We start from the raw sequence: 18451 nt of genomic DNA on the forward strand, positions 1-18451 counted from the left end.
GACTCCCAACCTTTCCTGAGATTCGTTTTCGGAAAGGTTGTCTATCAGTTCCAAGCCCTGTGTTTTGGCCTAAGCACAGCTCCTTTGGTCTTTACTCATCTGATGAGGAATGTAGCGAAATTCCTGCACTTATCGAACATCAGAGCCTCCCTCTACCTAGACGACTGGCTGTTGAGAGCCTCCACGAGTCGTCGTTGTCTGGAGAACCTCTCTTGGACTTTAGATCTAATCAGAGACCTAGGTCTATTAGTCAATTTAGAGAAATCTCAACTCATTCCCTCCCAATCCATTGTGTATCTGGGAATGGAGATTCAGAGTCGGGATTTTCGGGCTTTTCCATCGGCCCCCAGGATAAACCAAGCCCTACAGTGCATCATGAGCATGTTGAAGAGGAGCAATTGCTCAGTGAGACAGTGGATGAGTCTCACAGGGACCCTCTCATCTCTGGCCCTGTTTGTCGAGCTGGGGAGACTCCACCTCCGCCCTCTTCAATTCCATCTTGCAGCTCATTGGGACAAGGGCTCGACTCTAGAAGCAGTCTCTATCCCTATCAACCAAGAGATGAAGACCACTCTCCGGTGGTGGAAGCACAATCTTCTTCTCAAGGAGGGTCTATCATTGGCCATCCAGACCCCCCATCTTCTTCTCTTCTCGGATGCATCGGACTCGGGCTGGGGTGCGACCTTGGACGGACGGGAATGCTCAGGAGTGTGGAACAAGGAACAAGGATTACTCCACATCAATTGCAAGGAACTGTTAGCAGTCCATCTTGCCCTGTTGAACTTCAAGTCCCTCCTGCTAGGCAAAGTGGTGGAGGTGAATTCAGACAACACCACAGCCTTGGCTTACATCTCCAAGCAAGGAGGGACCCATTCGAGGAGCCTTTACGAGATCGCAAGGGACCTCCTCATTTGGTCAAGAGGTCTAAACCTCACTCTGGTCACGAGGTTCATCCAGGGCGATATGAATGTTTCAGCGGATCGCCTCAGCAGAAGGAATCAGGTCATTCCCACGGAATGGACCCTCCACAAGAGTGTGTGCAACAGACTTTGGACGTTGTGGGGTCAGCCTACCATAGACCTGTTTGCCACCTCCATCACCAAGAGACTTCCGCTTTATTGTTCCCCTGTTCCAGACCCTGCAGCGGTTCATGTAGATGCTTTCCTTCTGAACTGGTCCCATCTCGACCTGTACGCATTCCCTCCGTTCAAGATCATAAACAAAGTTATGCAGAAATTCGTCTCGCACGAAGGGACACGGTTGACGCTGGTTGCTCCCCTTTGGCCTGCAAGAGAATGGTACACAGAGGTACGTCAATGGCTAGTAGACTTCCCCAGGACTCTACCTCTAAGAGTGGACCTTCTACGTCAACCACACGTAGACAGGTTGCACCCAAACCTCCACGCTCTTCGACTGACTGCCTTCAGACTGTCGAAAGATTCGCTAGAGCTAGAGGCTTTTCGAAGGAGGCAGCCAGTGCGATTGCCAGAGCTAGAAGAATTTCCACTCGTAGAGTCTACCAGTCTAAGTGGGAGGTCTTCCGAAGCTGGTGTAGAGCCAATTCAATATCCTCTACCAATACCTCTGTGATCCAAATAGCTGACTTCCTGATTCATCTTAGGAATGAGAGATCCCTTTCTACTTCTACAATTAAAGGGTATAGGAGCATGTTGGCCTCAGTCCTCCGCCATAGGGGTTTGGACCTGTCTTCCAACAAGGACCTTCAAGACATTCTCAAGTCTTTTGAGACGTCTAAAGAACGTCGTCTTTCCACTCCAGGCTGGAATCTGGACGTAGTCTTAAGGTTCCTTATGACATCTAGGTTCGAACCTCTCCAGTCAGCTTCCTTCAAGGATCTTACCCTCAAGACTGCTTTTCTCGTTTGCCTTGCCACAGCTAAGAGAGTCAGTGAGGTTCATGCCTTCAGCAAGAACATTGGTTTCACAACCGAATCAGCTACATGTTCTTTTCAGCTTGGATTCCTAGCAAAGAACGAGCTTCCTTCACGTCCTTGGCCTAGATCGTTCGAAATACCTAGCCTCTCCAACATGGTAGGTAACGAACTAGAGAGAGTTCTTTGCCCTGTCAGAGCTCTCAAATATTATCTGAAGAGGTCTAAACCTATTCGAGGACAGTCAGAAGCCTTATGGTGTGCCATCAAGAAACCCTCGAGACCCATGTCCAAGAATGGGCTTTCGTACTATATAAGGCTTCTGATCAGAGAAGCACATTCTCACTTAAAGGAGGAAGACCTTGCGTTGCTGAAGGTAAGGACCCACGAAGTAAGAGCTGTTGCTACTTCGTTGGCCTTTAATAAAAACCGTTCTCTGCAAAGCATTATGGATGCAACCTATTGGAGGAGCAAGTCAGTGTTTGCATCATTTTATCTGAAAGATGTCCAGTCTCTTTACGAGAACTGCTACACCCTGGGACCATTCGTAGCAGCGAGTGCAGTAGTAGGTGAGGGCTCAGCCACTACATTCCCATAATCCCATAACCTTTTTTAACCTTTCTCTTGAATACTTTTATTGTTGTTTTTATGGTTGTTACGGTAGGCTAAGAAGCCTTCCGCATCCTTGGATTTGGCGGGTGGTCTATTCATTCTTGAGAAGCGCCTGGGTTAAAGGTTTGGTAGAGGTCCTTTAGTAGGGTTGCAACCCCTTGTACTTTGGCACCTTTGGGTTGATTCAGCCTCCAAGAGGAACGCTGCGCTCAGTAAGGAAGACGAACTTTAAATAAAAGGCAGAGTAACGGTTCTATTCGACTTCCTTACCAGGTACTTATTATTTCATTGTTATTTGAGATAACTGTTATATGAAATTTGGGGATACTTAGCTATCCTTTAATCATGTACACTGGTTTTCACCCACCTCCCTGGGTGTGAATCAGCTACATGATTATCGGGTAAGTTTAATATTGAAAAATGTTATTTTTATTAATAAAATAAATTTTTGAATATACTTACCCGATAATCATGATTTAATCGACCCTCCCTTTCCTCCCCAGAGAGAACCAGTGGACCGAGGAATAATTGAGGAGGTGTAAACAACAAATGATTGAGTACCTGGCCACAGGTGGCGCTGGTGAGTACACCCCCTTCTAGTATTGTGATAGCTGGCGTATCCCTCCATAGAATTCTGTCCGGCAACGGAGTTGACAGCTACATGATTATCGGGTAAGTATATTCAAAAATTTATTTTATTAATAAAAATAACATTTTTCAGTGATTTCTTGGTTTCATTTAAAATGATAGTTTGATGTTACCTGTTCTTTACCTTATAAACATTATTTGCATAATGCATATTGAATACAGGATGGACAAATGCCCCTCAGTGTGACCAGACCAGGAAGGAACTGTATTAGTAGCAGCTTTTCCAGATCCAGCTAGAAATATACTTGATTCTTCAGGTGTAAGGGATCTTCAGTATGTAAAAATGGACCAAAATAATATAAAATCTTTAACTTTGCTTGATCCCCATCACCTACTCAAAATCTATGGCTGGGGAGCCATACTGTCTAGCTTCACCCTCATCCATATCAAAATAGTAACCAACATCACATTCAATATGTGGTAAGTTCATCAACAGAGAATTTGTCTGGTCAAATGGAAAAATTAGGGATAAAATGAATAGGAACCATCTAATTCAATTTAGAGTAACTACATAAAGGTGAGTGATAAAAGTGTGTAGGAGTCTATAGGAAAGTAGCATTAAGTTTAAACAGTAAATTTCTTATATGATAATACAAGCAAGGGTAAAAAATAACACGTCCCAATAGTTACAGCTTCTATATTAACAGAAAAATAATCAGCAGTTGCCCATCACATGTGAGAAAAAAGGTGTAACTACACAATAATTGTAGTTGTTCCTGGATAAAGGTGTGAATGTATTTGAAACTACTCAAAACTTAGATAAAATCTATGAAATCACATCATCAAAGGCCTCCCCCAAATTAGGCAAAATTTACAATTCCACCTAAGGAAGTTTACAGTACAGTATCATATTTCATATATATATATATAATATATTCATTCATTTATTTATATATACGCATTTTATTTTCTTGTCAAATCTGGCAATGCAACCTTTAACTGATTACGTCAAAATAATGATGAAAGTTCTTTTAACAGAACTATTGAAGAGGACATTTTATGTCTAAAATACTTTTACTTGTATTTTAAATTTATGTTGCAAGGCCCTAACTTTCTCAGGATGAACACCAAATAACATAATTTGGCTATTAAAAAGATATGGCCACTGACATCTGAATTAACAATACCACAATCATTGGTACATGGTACTCAACATAAAAAACATTAAAACTGACAACTTGCAAATTTTCAAATCAAAGTAAACTGATTTATTTGAAACAGATTTTAAATTTCATTTATGATGTTTTAAGTTACAAAACTTTTACAACATGGAAAACCAATAACAAAGAATAAAATAAAACTTAACCTTCTCCTTGAAATACAACTAGTAAAATAAAAAAGCACTGCTTGCAAACAGGTCTGCATAGTGAAATATACTGGGATCCTCTACAGTAGTCAATCCTGGTGCGTTGAGGAATCAAGCTTAATTTCTTAACGCAACTTCATGTACAGATTCCAAAATAGCCACATTAAGCTTTTACTGTAGATATTTCTTAACCTTTTACCATAGATGTACCAAATTCAAAACATACAGCTGGAAGATGTCATGCGAGGGGTCTATTTCTTCTTCTTTCCCTTCCTTTTACGCATGTCTGGCATCTGCTGGTTTCCTGTTTGGTTATTTCCTGATGCATAACTCTTACCAAACTTTTCTTTACATAGGTTATTGAAGAATTCCTCCAAATCTGGATCACTGAAATAAAAAAGTTTAACAACTATTTGTTTTCTCAGAGGCAGTCTTTATCTTAAGTAAAATGTATTACATGAACAAGTCATTCTTTTACAGCTGGGTCTAAGTGTTCCTCTCTATAAATTAGTGAATTATAACATTTCAAAATTACATCTCAAAAACCAATATAATATAATAACTGGATCACCTGAATTCAATGAAAATGCAAAATTTTGCTATGGGAATGGCCAACATTTATTATTTGTTATTCCTTGACTATTTAAAACCATCAAAATAAATCTGTTTATTATTCAAAACTGCAATGCAGACTCTAGGATAAGGGAATGGGATATGAGGGAGCATTCACAAAAAGGCAAAGATCAAATAAATGCAAAACAATAAAAATCGGGATTAGAATTATATTATTGTATTTTCATTGGGTGAACAAGTATTTTTCTGGGAGGTACAAGTTCCAATTCAACCCATACTAATAATGTGACTATCTGCCATGACTACCACGGGTATCATATGTTAGTTAGTCTATCAGAGCAATGAAATAAATACTAAATGTTCTTTGAAGCATGTCTTCGTATATCTACTACATTGTTTTTTCCTACTTTTTTCTTTCAGTCTCTTCCTACATACATACATATACCAAGGCATTTCTCCCAATTTTGGGGGTTAGCCGACATCAAATAAATGAAACAAAAAAGGGAATCTCTCCTCTCTACGCTCCTCCCAGCCTGACAAGGGACTCAACCGAGTTTGGCTGGTACCACTAGCGTGCCACAGCCCTCCCTCCCCCGTTATCCACCACAAATGAAGCTTCATAACGCTAAATCCCCTACTGCTGCTACCTCCGCGGTCAACCAAGGCACCGGAGGAAGCAGCAAGGCCTACCGGAACTGCGTCACAATCCCTCGCCATTCATTCCTATTTCTAGCACGCTCTCTTGCCTCTCTCACATCTATCCTCCTATCACCCAGACCTTCCTTCACTCCATCCATCCACCTAAACCTCGGCCTTCCTCTTGTACTTCTCCCATCAACTCTTACATTCATCACCTTTGGCAGACAGCCATCTTCCATTCTCTCAACATGGCCAAACCACCTCAACACATTCATATCCACTCTAGCTGCTAGCTCATTTCTTACACCCGTTCTCACCCTCACCACTTCGTTCCTAACCCTATCTACTTGAGATACACCAGCCATACTTCTTAGACACTTTCTCATTAAAAATCCATCGTGATTTAAATTATCCTCACTTACTCCAATCTCATCTCGCACCATCTTCTCTGTCACATCGAATGTTATAGTAGTAACATTATTGCTCTATGATTTTAATTTAAAACTGGTCTGGTATTTTCTTCGGTTTTGTTGGTGGTTCTGTGATTGATGTGGGTACAAGTTGATACGAAATTGTATCGACTTAAAACTTTAGTAAAAATATTTGGGAAATGGAATGTACAATTATCCTTCCTACCAGTTAAAAATTATTGTAAATTATCATTAGCAGTAGTTTGTTATAGTTGATTAAGCAAAAAATGGTTTTCCTGTCTTACGACATAAGAAATTTTATAGATACAATAAGTAAAATATTTGTAATATTACTTAACACACTGATTATTATTATTATTATTATTAAATGCTAAGCTACAACCCTAGTTGGAAAAGCAGGATGCTATAAGCCCAGGGGCTCCAACAGGGAAAATAGCCCAGTGAGGAAAGGAAACAAGGAAAAATAAAATATTCTAAGAACAGCAAAAACATTGAAATAAATATTTCCTATATAAACTATAAAAACTTTAACAAAACAAGAGGAAGAGAAACTAGATAGAACAGTGTGCCCGAGTGTACCCTCAAGCAAGAAAACTCTAACCCAAGACAGTGGAAGACCATGGTACAGAGGCTATGGCACTACCCAAGACTAGAGAACAATGGTTTGATTTTGGAGTGTCCTTCACCTAGAAGAGCTGCTTACCATAGCTAAAGAGCCTCTTCTACCCTTACCAAGAGGAAAGTGGCCACTGAACAAATACAGTTTAGTAGTTAACCCCTCGAGAGAAGAAGAATTGTTTGGTAATCTCAGTGTTGTCAGGTGTATGAGGATAGAGGAGAATCTGTATAGAATAGGCCAGACTATTCGGTGTTTGTGTAGGCAAAGGGAAAGAACCGTAACCAGAGAGAAAGATCCAATGTAATACTGTCTGGCCAGTCAAAGGACCCCATAACTCTCTAGTGGTAGTATCTTAACGGGCGGCTGGTGCCTTGGCCAACCTACTACCTAGATGCGTAAATGTGTTCGTTTGTTTGTTATGACCAGCGATGAAAAGTAAACCAACGAATGGTTTTGTTTTAGGCAGCCCATTTAGGAAAAAAATGAAATAAAATCTCCTTCATTTCATTTATTTTGAAGTTCTAAGGAAAAAGTAAAAAATATTAGTAATAAAAAAATCATTAAATACCTAATACCTAGTAAGATATCTATTGCTGCAAAAACTAACCTATACACATATATGTGAACGCGTTCCTTTGTTCGTTATGATTGATGATAAAACGTAAACAAAACAAGTTTTCGTTTTAGGTGGCGAGCATGATATAACATCGCCTTTATTCAGTTAATTTTCGATTTCAAGTGATACAGCAAAACCTAGCCTATACACTGGTGGTTTTGTAATTCACCAGTTACCTTATATGACAGATATGACCTGAATTCATTTAAATGTGTCCTTATTTTAGGTTGTCTCGTACGCAGAAATATGACAAATTTTGAAGTAATTTGTATTTTTCCTAATGATACAAACCTGTGGCTATTTAATAGGGATTATCCTTCGGCAAAGCTGGAAGACTAGCCATTAAGACTTTAATGCGAGGTGACAACCACCAAAGCGCTAATTAGTGGGGGTTGTGAGGGGTAGCCCAGGGGGTTGCTGGCTACCCTTCTCACTCTCACATCAGTGAAACTACCTCACTTTTTGATTGCAGGCAGGACTTAAGGGGGATAGGTGATGGCGGGACAATTTGTATAAATAGCTACAGGTTTGTATCGTTAGGAAAAAATACTAATTACTCCCAAATTTGTCCTTTGTTCCAACACTAAACAAACCTTACGCTATTTTATAGGGATGACTCACCCATTAGGAGGGTGGTCCGATCACTGGCTTGGCTATTGACCCAAGTTTTTACCTGCAACTATAAAAAAAACCTTAACACCTTGCTAAAAAAAAATATTTCGTGCCATGAGCTTACAGCGGCCTTAGCAACCTGTGTGTTCGAGAGGAACTAGTAATGCGACTGTCTAGGTAAGACTATTCTGAGTTAAAAATAGGAATATTAAAATCCAACATAAACATTTCCCAATACCCACCTCGAGGGGACGTAGAAAAGTATGAAACCTATACTAGCTTACACAAAGGAAATGGTTATTACCTGCAGATAGGTGAAGCTAATGTGCAAAGGACCCATGGGGCTGTTCCTCAAAAGATGGTAAGAAGAAAAGAAAAGAGCCAGTCATTCTTATATATTCATCCCAGACTAATACAAAGTAACATATACCCTAAACCAGTGATGACTTTGAGATTTATCACGATCCCTGGATCCTGACAAAAAGTAGTCTGCCTCGGTGTTGAAGAAGGGTCGTCATTGAGTCTGCTAGAATCAGCCAATGGTCAAGGTATCTCAGGAGACAAATGCCAATCCTCTGAGCCCAAGATGAACTAGGGCGAACACTCATAAAGAACTGAGGTGCCATGGAAAGACCAAAACGCAGCACTTTGAACTGGTATTGCCTGTCTTCTTGTATGATCCAAAGATACTTCCTTGAAGATGGATGGATTGACATCTGGAAGTATCCATCTTTGAGATCCAGAGAGCACATGAAGTCCTGAGGCCTTACTGCTTGAATAACAGTGTCTGCTGTCTCCATCCTGAATTGAGATTGAAGAACAAACTTGTTTAGAGCCGAGAGGTCAATGACTGGTCTCCAGCCTCCAGACACCTTATTTCACAAGAAAGTGTCAACTGAAGAAGCCCGGAGAACAACCGTCAAGAATCTTTTGGAGAGAGCCCTTCTCCAACATGATCTGGACTTCGGCCCGAGGGGGCAACTCTATTACGGATGCCTTTGTGAATCTGCTCGATGGAACTGGATCCTGAGTCGGTAGAGGGAGAGATAGTATGAACGGGACGCAATACCCTACACAAATCCAAATCACACATTGTCCAAGGATTTGCCCCGTGCTGCAGCCACCTCTGCCAGTGGCATAGTTGGTATTCCCCCCACCGGTGGACAGGTGAGAGGATTACAGTAGTCCCCTTGCGGGAGTGGCCTCTGCTGCTTCCCTTACCACCTTTCGCTCCTCTGGAGGGTTTGGAGTCCTTTGGATCTTTGGCAGGAAAGGGCTGCCTTGACACCTTCTTTGAGGACCCTGCTGTCCTACTGGTCGAGGGTTTGGTGGATTGCGGAGTTTTCTTGGGAGGTGGTGGAACCTTCCTATTGATCTGGACTTCAAGGCCCTGTTTATAAGGGAGTCGTTGGTGGATTTCCTCTAATGTTCAGCCGACCTCTTGACCTCTTCCGGCTTGAAGAGGGATGTACCGTCAAGGATGGAGTTCCTGAGCCTGGTTAACTCAGCCTTAGGAACTTATCTGTGAAATCTTTCAATCACAGCATCTCGTCTCTTCAAGAATTGTATTTGCCCACATATTAATCTGGTGGGAAAGGAATTTCAAGGTCCAAGTGCCAGACAAGAGGAAGGTTTCCATGGATCTCCTTGTAGTTTCCTTGAACCAATCCTTGGTACGTACAAGGTGGCCCACTGAGGCTAACCATAGATCAAGCCACAAAGAAGCCTTTCAGTAGTGCCGGAAAGGGCTTGCCTGCAACCTCATAATACCTTCTCCGTTGGACAAAAAGAAGCAGGGGGAGTTTAGATGACGAGCCTACTCCAAGTGAGCTTGAGAAGCCGGTGGTCTGGGTAATCAGCTTCTTCCTGGCTGCCGTCAAACACTTAGACCAGGGTAAAGCTGTACTGATCTTAGGTCTTTGGGTACCATACACATGGGCCAAGATAGTGTCCTTCCCTTCCCGAGAGGATGTCTCCGGGTCAGATAATCAATTGATAGCCATCATGCAGGCTAGGACTTGCCAGAAGGCGGCGTATTCTGACTCCCTGTGCTCTGTTTCCGAGTGGAATTTTGGATTTGCTGCCCTAAGGAGATAATCTTCATCAGAGTCAAAGTCTTCCTCTACCACCAAGCTCTCACCAATAGGATCCTGGGGTGGGTCGAGGTCGTCAACGGAAGCAACGTCCCCCGAAGCTCCTGCTACAGGAGAAGAACTTCTCGCTTTCTCTTGCACGAGAGCCGCTTGTGCCTTAGAATTCTTAGGGACCGTCTTAGTGTCCTTAGGCTCTCTGCTGGACGGCAAATATTCTTCCAGCAAGGAAGGTCTAGAGTGTGCCTGCCATTCCGCAGAGGTTTGAACCTCTTTTGTAGGAGGTTCCTTGTCATCCGGAGGTGGCCTGAAGACGGGATATAGCTCGGCGTGGAAATACTTCAACGGCGAAGGCCTAAAGTATGGCATGAGGGAGTCTCGCGAGGAGAGCTTCAGTTCCTGCCCAAATAAGGATGGAGTAAATCTGCATGGGGCGGAGTTCTTTTTGACATTCTCCCCTTCTGCTTTGCTTTCATGATAGGAGTTAGTTCCAGGCAGGTGCGATGCTGTCTGATCCCCAGGGTTCCCCTCATGGCATCCCAGGGTTTCCCGATGGGAGAGATCATAGGAGAAACTGGGGCCAGTAGGGAAAGCAGAAGAGGATAAAGAAACTGACATCTCTTACGGGATCCTTGGAGTACAAACCACTGCTTACCTCTGCCTAAATGATTATTGCGCTGGCTGGGACATGGCTACCATCGCTTCCTTGACAGCCTTGATGAGGTTGTCAAACCATGATGGTTGTTCTACAGATGACAGGTCTGGGGTATCCTTGGGGAGCCCTGGAGGTAGAGAATGTTTACTTGAAGGGCGTTGCTTCGGAACCTGAAGTGAAGTGGAGATGGAAGGGGAAAAGGCATTTGAAGATCCTCCTTAGTGACCTTCCTAGGGTAATCTAGGGAGATAGGTACGCCAGCGTACTTATTAGGTGGTTCGCTGAAGTCTTCTGGGTAGAAAATGGGCTGTCTGGTTGCTGTTGTTGGAGCCGCAGGTCTCTCCATTGACGATGACACCTCTTTAGGGTCATCTTTCCTAGTGGGAGATGGAAAACATGGTGGAGAAAGCAGGGTAGGCCTTGGGGACCTTCGACGAACAGGAGAAAGGCAATCCAGCATTGGAGATCAACAAGCAGGTAAACGGCAAGATGGTGATCATTGATGCATAGGGGAGCAGTGTGTCGGCGAGTGAAGAGCTGGAGTGTCGTGTAGGAGACTGATGAGAAGTAGCATGACATGCTGGAGAGTGACGTGTTGGCGATCAGGGAGCTGGAGATATGTGCAGAGGTCGCGATTGACGAGCAGGTGAAGGAAGAGCTGATGAGCTACAGGCAGGGGAGTGTTGCACTGGAGATGGGCAAGACGGCAAGCAACGTGATGACAGGCTGTGCGCCCAAGATCGCGGTGCAGGAGAACATCGTCTAGTGGGAGATCATCAATGAGGATGGGATGGAGAATGGCGCATTGGAAGGTCACGCCTTGGCGAAGGACGAGCCGAGGGAAAACAAAGATCACAGCGAGATGGCGAACGTACAGTCGAACAGAGACGATCATCAACAGCAGGAAAACAATGGTCAGCAGGGCGTCAAGCACACGCCGGCGAGTGACAAACATGTGAAGGGTGGCGAGCACGAGCTGGAGTGATAATCCCAAGAAGACCAACGATCATGAACAGGAGAATGACGAGAAGATTGTCTATATCGCAAGCTGGAGCGCTACCTGAAGGAGAGCGAACGTAGAGGACTGTGGTCCCAGGAGGACGAAGAACTACGAGGATGACGGTAGGTCTCATCGTCAGCAGGAGGTCGTTGATGGGTAGGCAAATGGGTGCGCTGATCACGAGGGCATACAGGACTAACTAGAATGAGAGAAGGCGACAGGTGAGCCTTGCACATTGCCAAAGCATCTACGGGAGACAGTACTTCGACTTTGGAGTAACCAGAAGGACCCCCCGGGCACCCAGCTGAAGAAGCTCCAAGAGAACCTCCTTGGAAGGAGGCCCAGCCCCACCCAACGATGGCCAAGCAGGGAGTATATCTGAATAGGAAAAAGGCTCACTTGAGCCCCAAAAATTGCGCAGGAGTTTACTGGTCTACGCTCCTACTCGACTGTCCATCGGAAGGGGCAAAACGAGTAGGAGCTCCAGGAAGAGATCGGGGAGTAAAATGTTTGAGATTTCTTTGCCCCTGAGGAAGACCCTGAAGGCAAAGAATCTCTCAGACTTATTCTTTCACTGTCTCCTAAATCTCTCCCACTGGGAGGCGGACCACTCCCTATACTCTTCGCAGGTGGAAACCAGCTCGCAATGACGTCCTATGCTGGTCGGACACAGAGAGTGGGGGTCAGTCTCGACTGAGGACATGAAGGTGTCACAACAGTGCCCTTCAGGCCCTGGACAAGTACGCACGAGGAAACGTCAAAAGGAACACACATCTGAAAAAGAAATGAGAAGTAATCATTTGTAATGGCTAAGTCTTTTGAGGACGGAGAGCGGACACGTCTGTTCCCCTTAAGCCAATAGAAAAAATGGCGTGGTTTCACTGTGGAGTGAGAAGGGTAGCCGGCAACCCTACAGCTACCCTCACCACACTACTAACAAAGGGTTGGGTGGTTGTAACCTCGAATTAGTCTTAATGGCTGTCTCCCAGGTTCAAGATATATTCCCTATTAAATAGCCCAAGTTTTGTTTAATGTCAGAACAAATACGCTATTTACACCCACCCTAGGGGCAATTTTAACAATTTTCAAGTTAGTAAAACTTTAAAACAGTACAGTTTAAGCTGTACTGCAGTGATATTACTGTACATATATTACAGTAATATACACTACAGTATCAGTGAGTGTTATACAGTACAGTATTACTACATAGAAACAACAGCGTTTTGTTGTAATTGTATGATCACTACTTGATAAAATTATAGTTTCGGTCAGGGTAACGACAAAGTACTGCAGTGTTACGTACTCTACTGTAGCCTTACTGTACCTAGTACTTAGTGTACACTTATGCACATGTGGTGTACACTTTCTGATTTAATTACAAACTATTTATACTGTGATAGGAACTAAATACGGACAATATTAGGCAGTTACTGTGTTAATTATCCAACCATAGGCATTGGGCAATGAGTTGTTAGGTTAGGAGTTATCCCACATTAGAGCACCAAAGATACACGAATTCACGCCTGTCTCTGTTACCTAACCCTCGCAAAGAGTGGGGGCTAACTGTATTTTGTCCCTTTGATATAACATCCAATATATTTTCCTGAATATTTTCTCTTCTCTTAACTGTGTTGAGATTTAGGCTACTTCTACCAACATTTACTTCCTCTTGCCACCTGCTGTTCAGTCTTATTTTCTTTTTTTTTTTAGATATTGTATCTCTACCCTTTTCCGTTCAATCTGCATTTCTTGAAGGCTCTTCTCTTCATCCGCCTTACTATGTTCATTCTGATTCCACCAACTATCTATAGTCCATCCCTGATGTTACCACACAAACTTCTACAGAATATTGTGTCCCTTCTTTTCATGGTTTCCACTAGCTATTCTTTGGTACATTATTTGTTAGCACTTTCTGGACTTTTTTAGTTTCCAGGTTTTATTCTCTTGAATAGCTATCTTTAATTTGATTGACTTCTACCTTTCGATAGACAGAAGCACTTCGCTTTGATGTCACTTAAAACCTCATTATAATATAAGATAATGTTTTAATCCCAAAGAAAATCCAATAAATATATATCTGGAGCTAAATAAAACTGAAATCTAAAACTTGTTAAATTGCCAAGATAACATAATCAAAATGGAATACTAAAAAAATTAAATCTTTTCCTTAACTCTCCTCTTGAATATAATTTCTGGCTTACCTTGGGAACTCGGGAGTATTGTTTTTAGAAGGCGGGTTCTTCTTTCCTGAAACAATTCGATATTGAACACTGTGGGTGTTTGCTTGAAGATGTTTTAAATTTTCACTCTGACACGCCGCCCATTCACTTATGTCATATACAGCTCCTTCCATACAGGCATAATATCTCCATCGTAACCCAAGTAGTGTGCTTTCAGCCCAAATATCGCCCTGAAAATAAAGAGAGAATGCAATAACTCTCAAAGTAAAAATACTGATATACAAGAAATCTATCAGATAATTTTATGAGCAATACTGCCGTGTACTTTAAGACTGCTGTATATTCTATAAAAAAAACATAATATCTATTAAAAGTAAAGAACATAGGTAATAACCATCTTTACTTCTGTTCAAAATACAGTACATCAGTTCTCACTTTACGACGCTCATCCTAAATTATCAAGTACAAAAATAAAATTCACTTTACACTGTCTTACCCAACCCTATGTTGGTTTCTAGATCATAATATAACAATGAAGCTGTGTACTGTACTTCACATGGAAGCTTATTAATGTAGGTATTTAGTTTTTATAAAATTATAGCAAGTTATATGTACTTTTTCATGTTCAGTACATGTGAAGGGAACATATATGACACTTGTAGACCTAAAATCTGACCTACATCGAAAGTTGGCTTACGTCAGGTCTCTAGGACCAAATTAACAATGTAGGGTGGGGCTGTTACTGTACACTGAAGAGAATAAAGACCATACTCCTGGAAGAGTAACAATATATTTTAGGCTTCCTTTTCAGAGCTGGTTGAAAGTCTATGTCTACCCTAGAAATCTGAAAATTTCCCATTTTCTCACTAATAGTCTTGCCCCTCAAGTGGATTTTGAGATCATAGGGCATTGTATGGGAATAATACAGCTTGAGTATTCTACAACAGAATCGCCTATTCAGTGTTCAAGTAAAAACATGTTTAACAGCCTCTTGACATCACTAGTCAGTGGGGAGTATAGAAATAACAAACAGAATTTTAGTAATAAAACTATTTCTATGACCCTTATCGATTTTTCATTTTGGCTGACTCCAACACCATGATGAAGATGGGACAGTGAAGGAAAGAGACAAGTAATCTAACACCTAAGACTAAATAACTACAGTACAGAAATTACCAGTCTCACCTACAAACACAAGTTTAAAAGCAACAACTGTAAACTAGTTGGTCTTTTGTAATAACTGCCGAATCAAGATTAAGAAAAAATTACTAAATATCCCTACGGGGTCAAAACACTATCTACTTAAAGGCATGTAATAACTAAAAATTCCTCCAAAGTACACCTTCCAATACAAGTCTTTAACTATAATAGAGGGGTAAGGAAAAAAAAACAATCTTAATAATAAAATGTGCTATTTCTATACTTATACTATGTTTATATTGCTTCTTCTCTAAGGAGGCTGGTTTTAATTGCCATTTACCCGTAATATTTAAAAAAAAAAAATCCATTTTTTTCTTCAAATAAATACATGACCTTGGTAGAAGGAACATTCTAGCATTCAGTTTTGAAGCTGAAAATATCTCTATTCTCTTGATACCACAAGGGAGTAGGGAGGAGGTTGAGCATGTAAATGAACATTAGAGGAGGATAGAAACAAGAAATTACTAAAATTATATTTTTATGAAACTCTCCTAATGTTCATATTGCTGACTCCTACACTGTTGGAGGTGAGATAACAATGAAGGAAAGAGATAGGATAAATTTAATTAAAAGCAATATACTGTACACTCAACTCTCCTTATCCGTGATTATTTAGTTTCCAAAAACACAAGTATACAAAAGTTTTTCCCATGAGAATACATGACAAGTGTGTAATATGGACCTCAAGTTCCCAACTTTTCATCTTATTATAACAAAATGAACTGTATTTTACTTACAATGAATAAATGTCGAAAAAATAAAGGTTCAATGATGACAAATACAGGCCTACAAAATTGAATGAGACTTGACCAGCCATAAGGTAGAAATTCTGTTTACTGTTCTTTAGGTCTGCAGCCCTATTAAAAACTGCATACAGAACCATCCACATTGTATATTCTAAGATAATCCGTTACGACTTCATTATAGTGCTGTCAAGTACCAAGCATTGGTAAATAGATTGGTATCTTTAAATTTAATGCTGATTGTGAGACCAGTAGTTTTGATTGACATGGAAGTGTCCAGCATATGAACGGTTTATTTTTCTCAAATCAATTTTTTTTGGGCTCGTTATGGCTGGTCAAGTCTCATTCTATATTGTAGGCCTGTTTTTTGTCATCACTGAACCTTTATTTTTTCAGTTCTGATTTTTTTTTTTATTACAATTCCTCCCATTCGATATCTTGTCCACCAGCTGGTAATTTACTTTTTATCTTTTTATTACTTTTTCTCCTGATGTTCATAAGGTTCACTTAAACTTGAAAGGAATCTTACCTAAATCATAGAGCTAAGTCATTGTTCTGAAAAACTGTATACTCAAGATAGAAGGAAATTCTATGGTCTAGCTAGATCCCCTTGCCCAGTATAAAATTAAGGGGTGGTGCTCAGTGACCAATTCATTCTTGACAGTTTATTTTTTTCCAAGATCTCTGGGCATTCCTCCATATTTTTCGTGTAGTGAAAAGTTTGGAGTGTGGTCAGCATTCGGACACTAGGCAATCTGAGTGTTACATCTGGCTGCAGTCCGCAAACCACAACAACGTATTAACTGCGCATTACCATAGTGAATAATCCTGAGTTTATGAATTAAAATATTGATATGTTGTGAATTGTGGTGAGTACAGTCAGACCTCTTTTTATGAGAGTTCTCCCTTCACGATTTCACTTACACACGACACAGAGAACCGCAATACCCTATTAAGTAAAAAATTGCATATTCGCAATAAAAACTCGAATAGACCTCACTCCCTTACACTAGGAGTGTGTCATGCCACTTACCTCTCTACACAGCTCTCGCTGTACACTGCATAAATTACAGCTGCAGATAGTCCTTAAGGTACGAACATCCGATTTGTGAGCTTTCATATTTGCAAACGCAAACCACCGCAAGCAAAAATAAGTTCAAACTCCGTGGAGTTATGATTTTGAAATTAGCGTCACTGGGTCCCGATCCAGCCGCCGCCACCCAGGTCGGACAGGGTTGTGGTGGCCGGGTGGTAGTGTCCTTGCCTGGTGAATGCCGGACTGGGGCTCGAGTCCCGCTCAAGCTCCTTGGTTCCCTTGGTCGATGCAACCTCACCATCCTTGTGAACTAAGGATGGGGGATTCCTTGTGAACTAATGATGGGGGGTTTGAGGGAACCCATAGGTCTACTGTATCTGCTGAGTCATCAGCAGCCATTGCCTGGCTCTCCTTGGTTCTAGCTTGGGCGCTGATCATATGTAATATGGTCAGTCTCTATGGCATTGTCCTGCTTGATGGGACAATGTCACTGTGAGAGAGAGAGAGAGAGAGAGAGAGAGAGAGAGAGAGAGAGAGATAATTGCTCACCACAAATAATAATATCGTCATGTTAATTTTGTTAACTCAGGATTGCCAAATGTAAACTAAGAATTTATTTGTTACAGAGAAAGAGAGAGAGGTGGGCTTTTACATACCCTGTACTTCAAAAGGATAAATCTTCATAAAGAAACTCTATACTGTTTAAAATATACGACAGAAAATATTGCCGCCTTGTTCCCGAAAATTAGGCTATTCATTGCCGATAAACGTAAAAAATCCACCCCACTTTTCCAAAATTCTTCCAACACTCCACCCCCTTATTGGAAGAATATACCTCAGATTTCTTGAACAAGAAGGTAATGAGAAAAGCGAACTCCATCAAAATTCCAGGGAAGGCTGTTTCGTGTTCCCAAGACAGACTCGGACAAACCTAGAGTCATTCTAGACTTGTCTCCACTCAACAAGTTCACCGAGAACAAGAAGTTCCAGATGCTTACATTGCAACACATAAGGACCCTTCCACCAAAAAAGGGGCGTACACAGTCTCAATAGACCTGGCAGATGCTTACTGGCATCTACCAATCAGTCGCCCCCTCTCCTATCTAGGATTCAGGCTACAGAAGACAAAACATATCTTCACAACCATGCCCTTTGGACTAAACATAGCACCAAAGGTATTCACAAAGCTAGCGGACACAATCGTCCAGCAACTACGCTCTGAAGGAGTACAAGTAGTAGCATACCTGGACGATTGGCGGGTGCGGGCAGCATCCAAGACTACTTGTCTGCAAGCAGCCGGAAAAGTGATCTAGTTCCTGGAACACCTGGGCTTCAAGATTAATCGCTAGAAGTCTCGCCTTTCTCCAGCTCACAAGTTTCAAAGGTTAGGAATCCATGGGAACTTGCAGTCACACCACCTCTCCATTCTATTAACCTCTTCCTCACGATGGGTCACATGTATGACCCTTTTTTTTTGACATATATATTAGAATGGGTCACATGGCTGTCCGAAAATTCTATTAAATCTCCCTTAGACACAAACGAAGTCGGAATGGCCACGATAGATTAGTTTCCCCTATTTGTAATGCCTGTGGAGGTT

General features: G+C 41.7%; 1 protein-coding gene across 3 annotated transcripts in view; it reads right to left on the reverse strand.

The window, feature by feature from the left end:
* Positions 1–3768: 3768 nt before the first annotated feature.
* The window catches only part of LOC137641534 (uncharacterized), a 150014-nt gene continuing 135331 nt past the window's right edge, over positions 3769–18451 (reverse strand). For all 3 annotated transcript variants that reach the window (XM_068374183.1, XM_068374181.1, XM_068374182.1), the window contains exons 9-10: positions 13894–14102; positions 3769–4844 (exon numbers count right to left, since the gene is read on the reverse strand). In XM_068374183.1, coding sequence (XP_068230284.1) covers positions 4709–4844; positions 13894–14102 — 345 coding nt within the window. In that variant the 3' untranslated portion in view covers positions 3769–4708. The remainder of the gene's footprint in view (positions 4845–13893; positions 14103–18451) is intronic.

This window comes from Palaemon carinicauda, chromosome 5 (genome assembly GCF_036898095.1).
Source record: "Palaemon carinicauda isolate YSFRI2023 chromosome 5, ASM3689809v2, whole genome shotgun sequence".
Classification (NCBI taxonomy): Eukaryota; Metazoa; Arthropoda; class Malacostraca; order Decapoda; family Palaemonidae; genus Palaemon; species Palaemon carinicauda.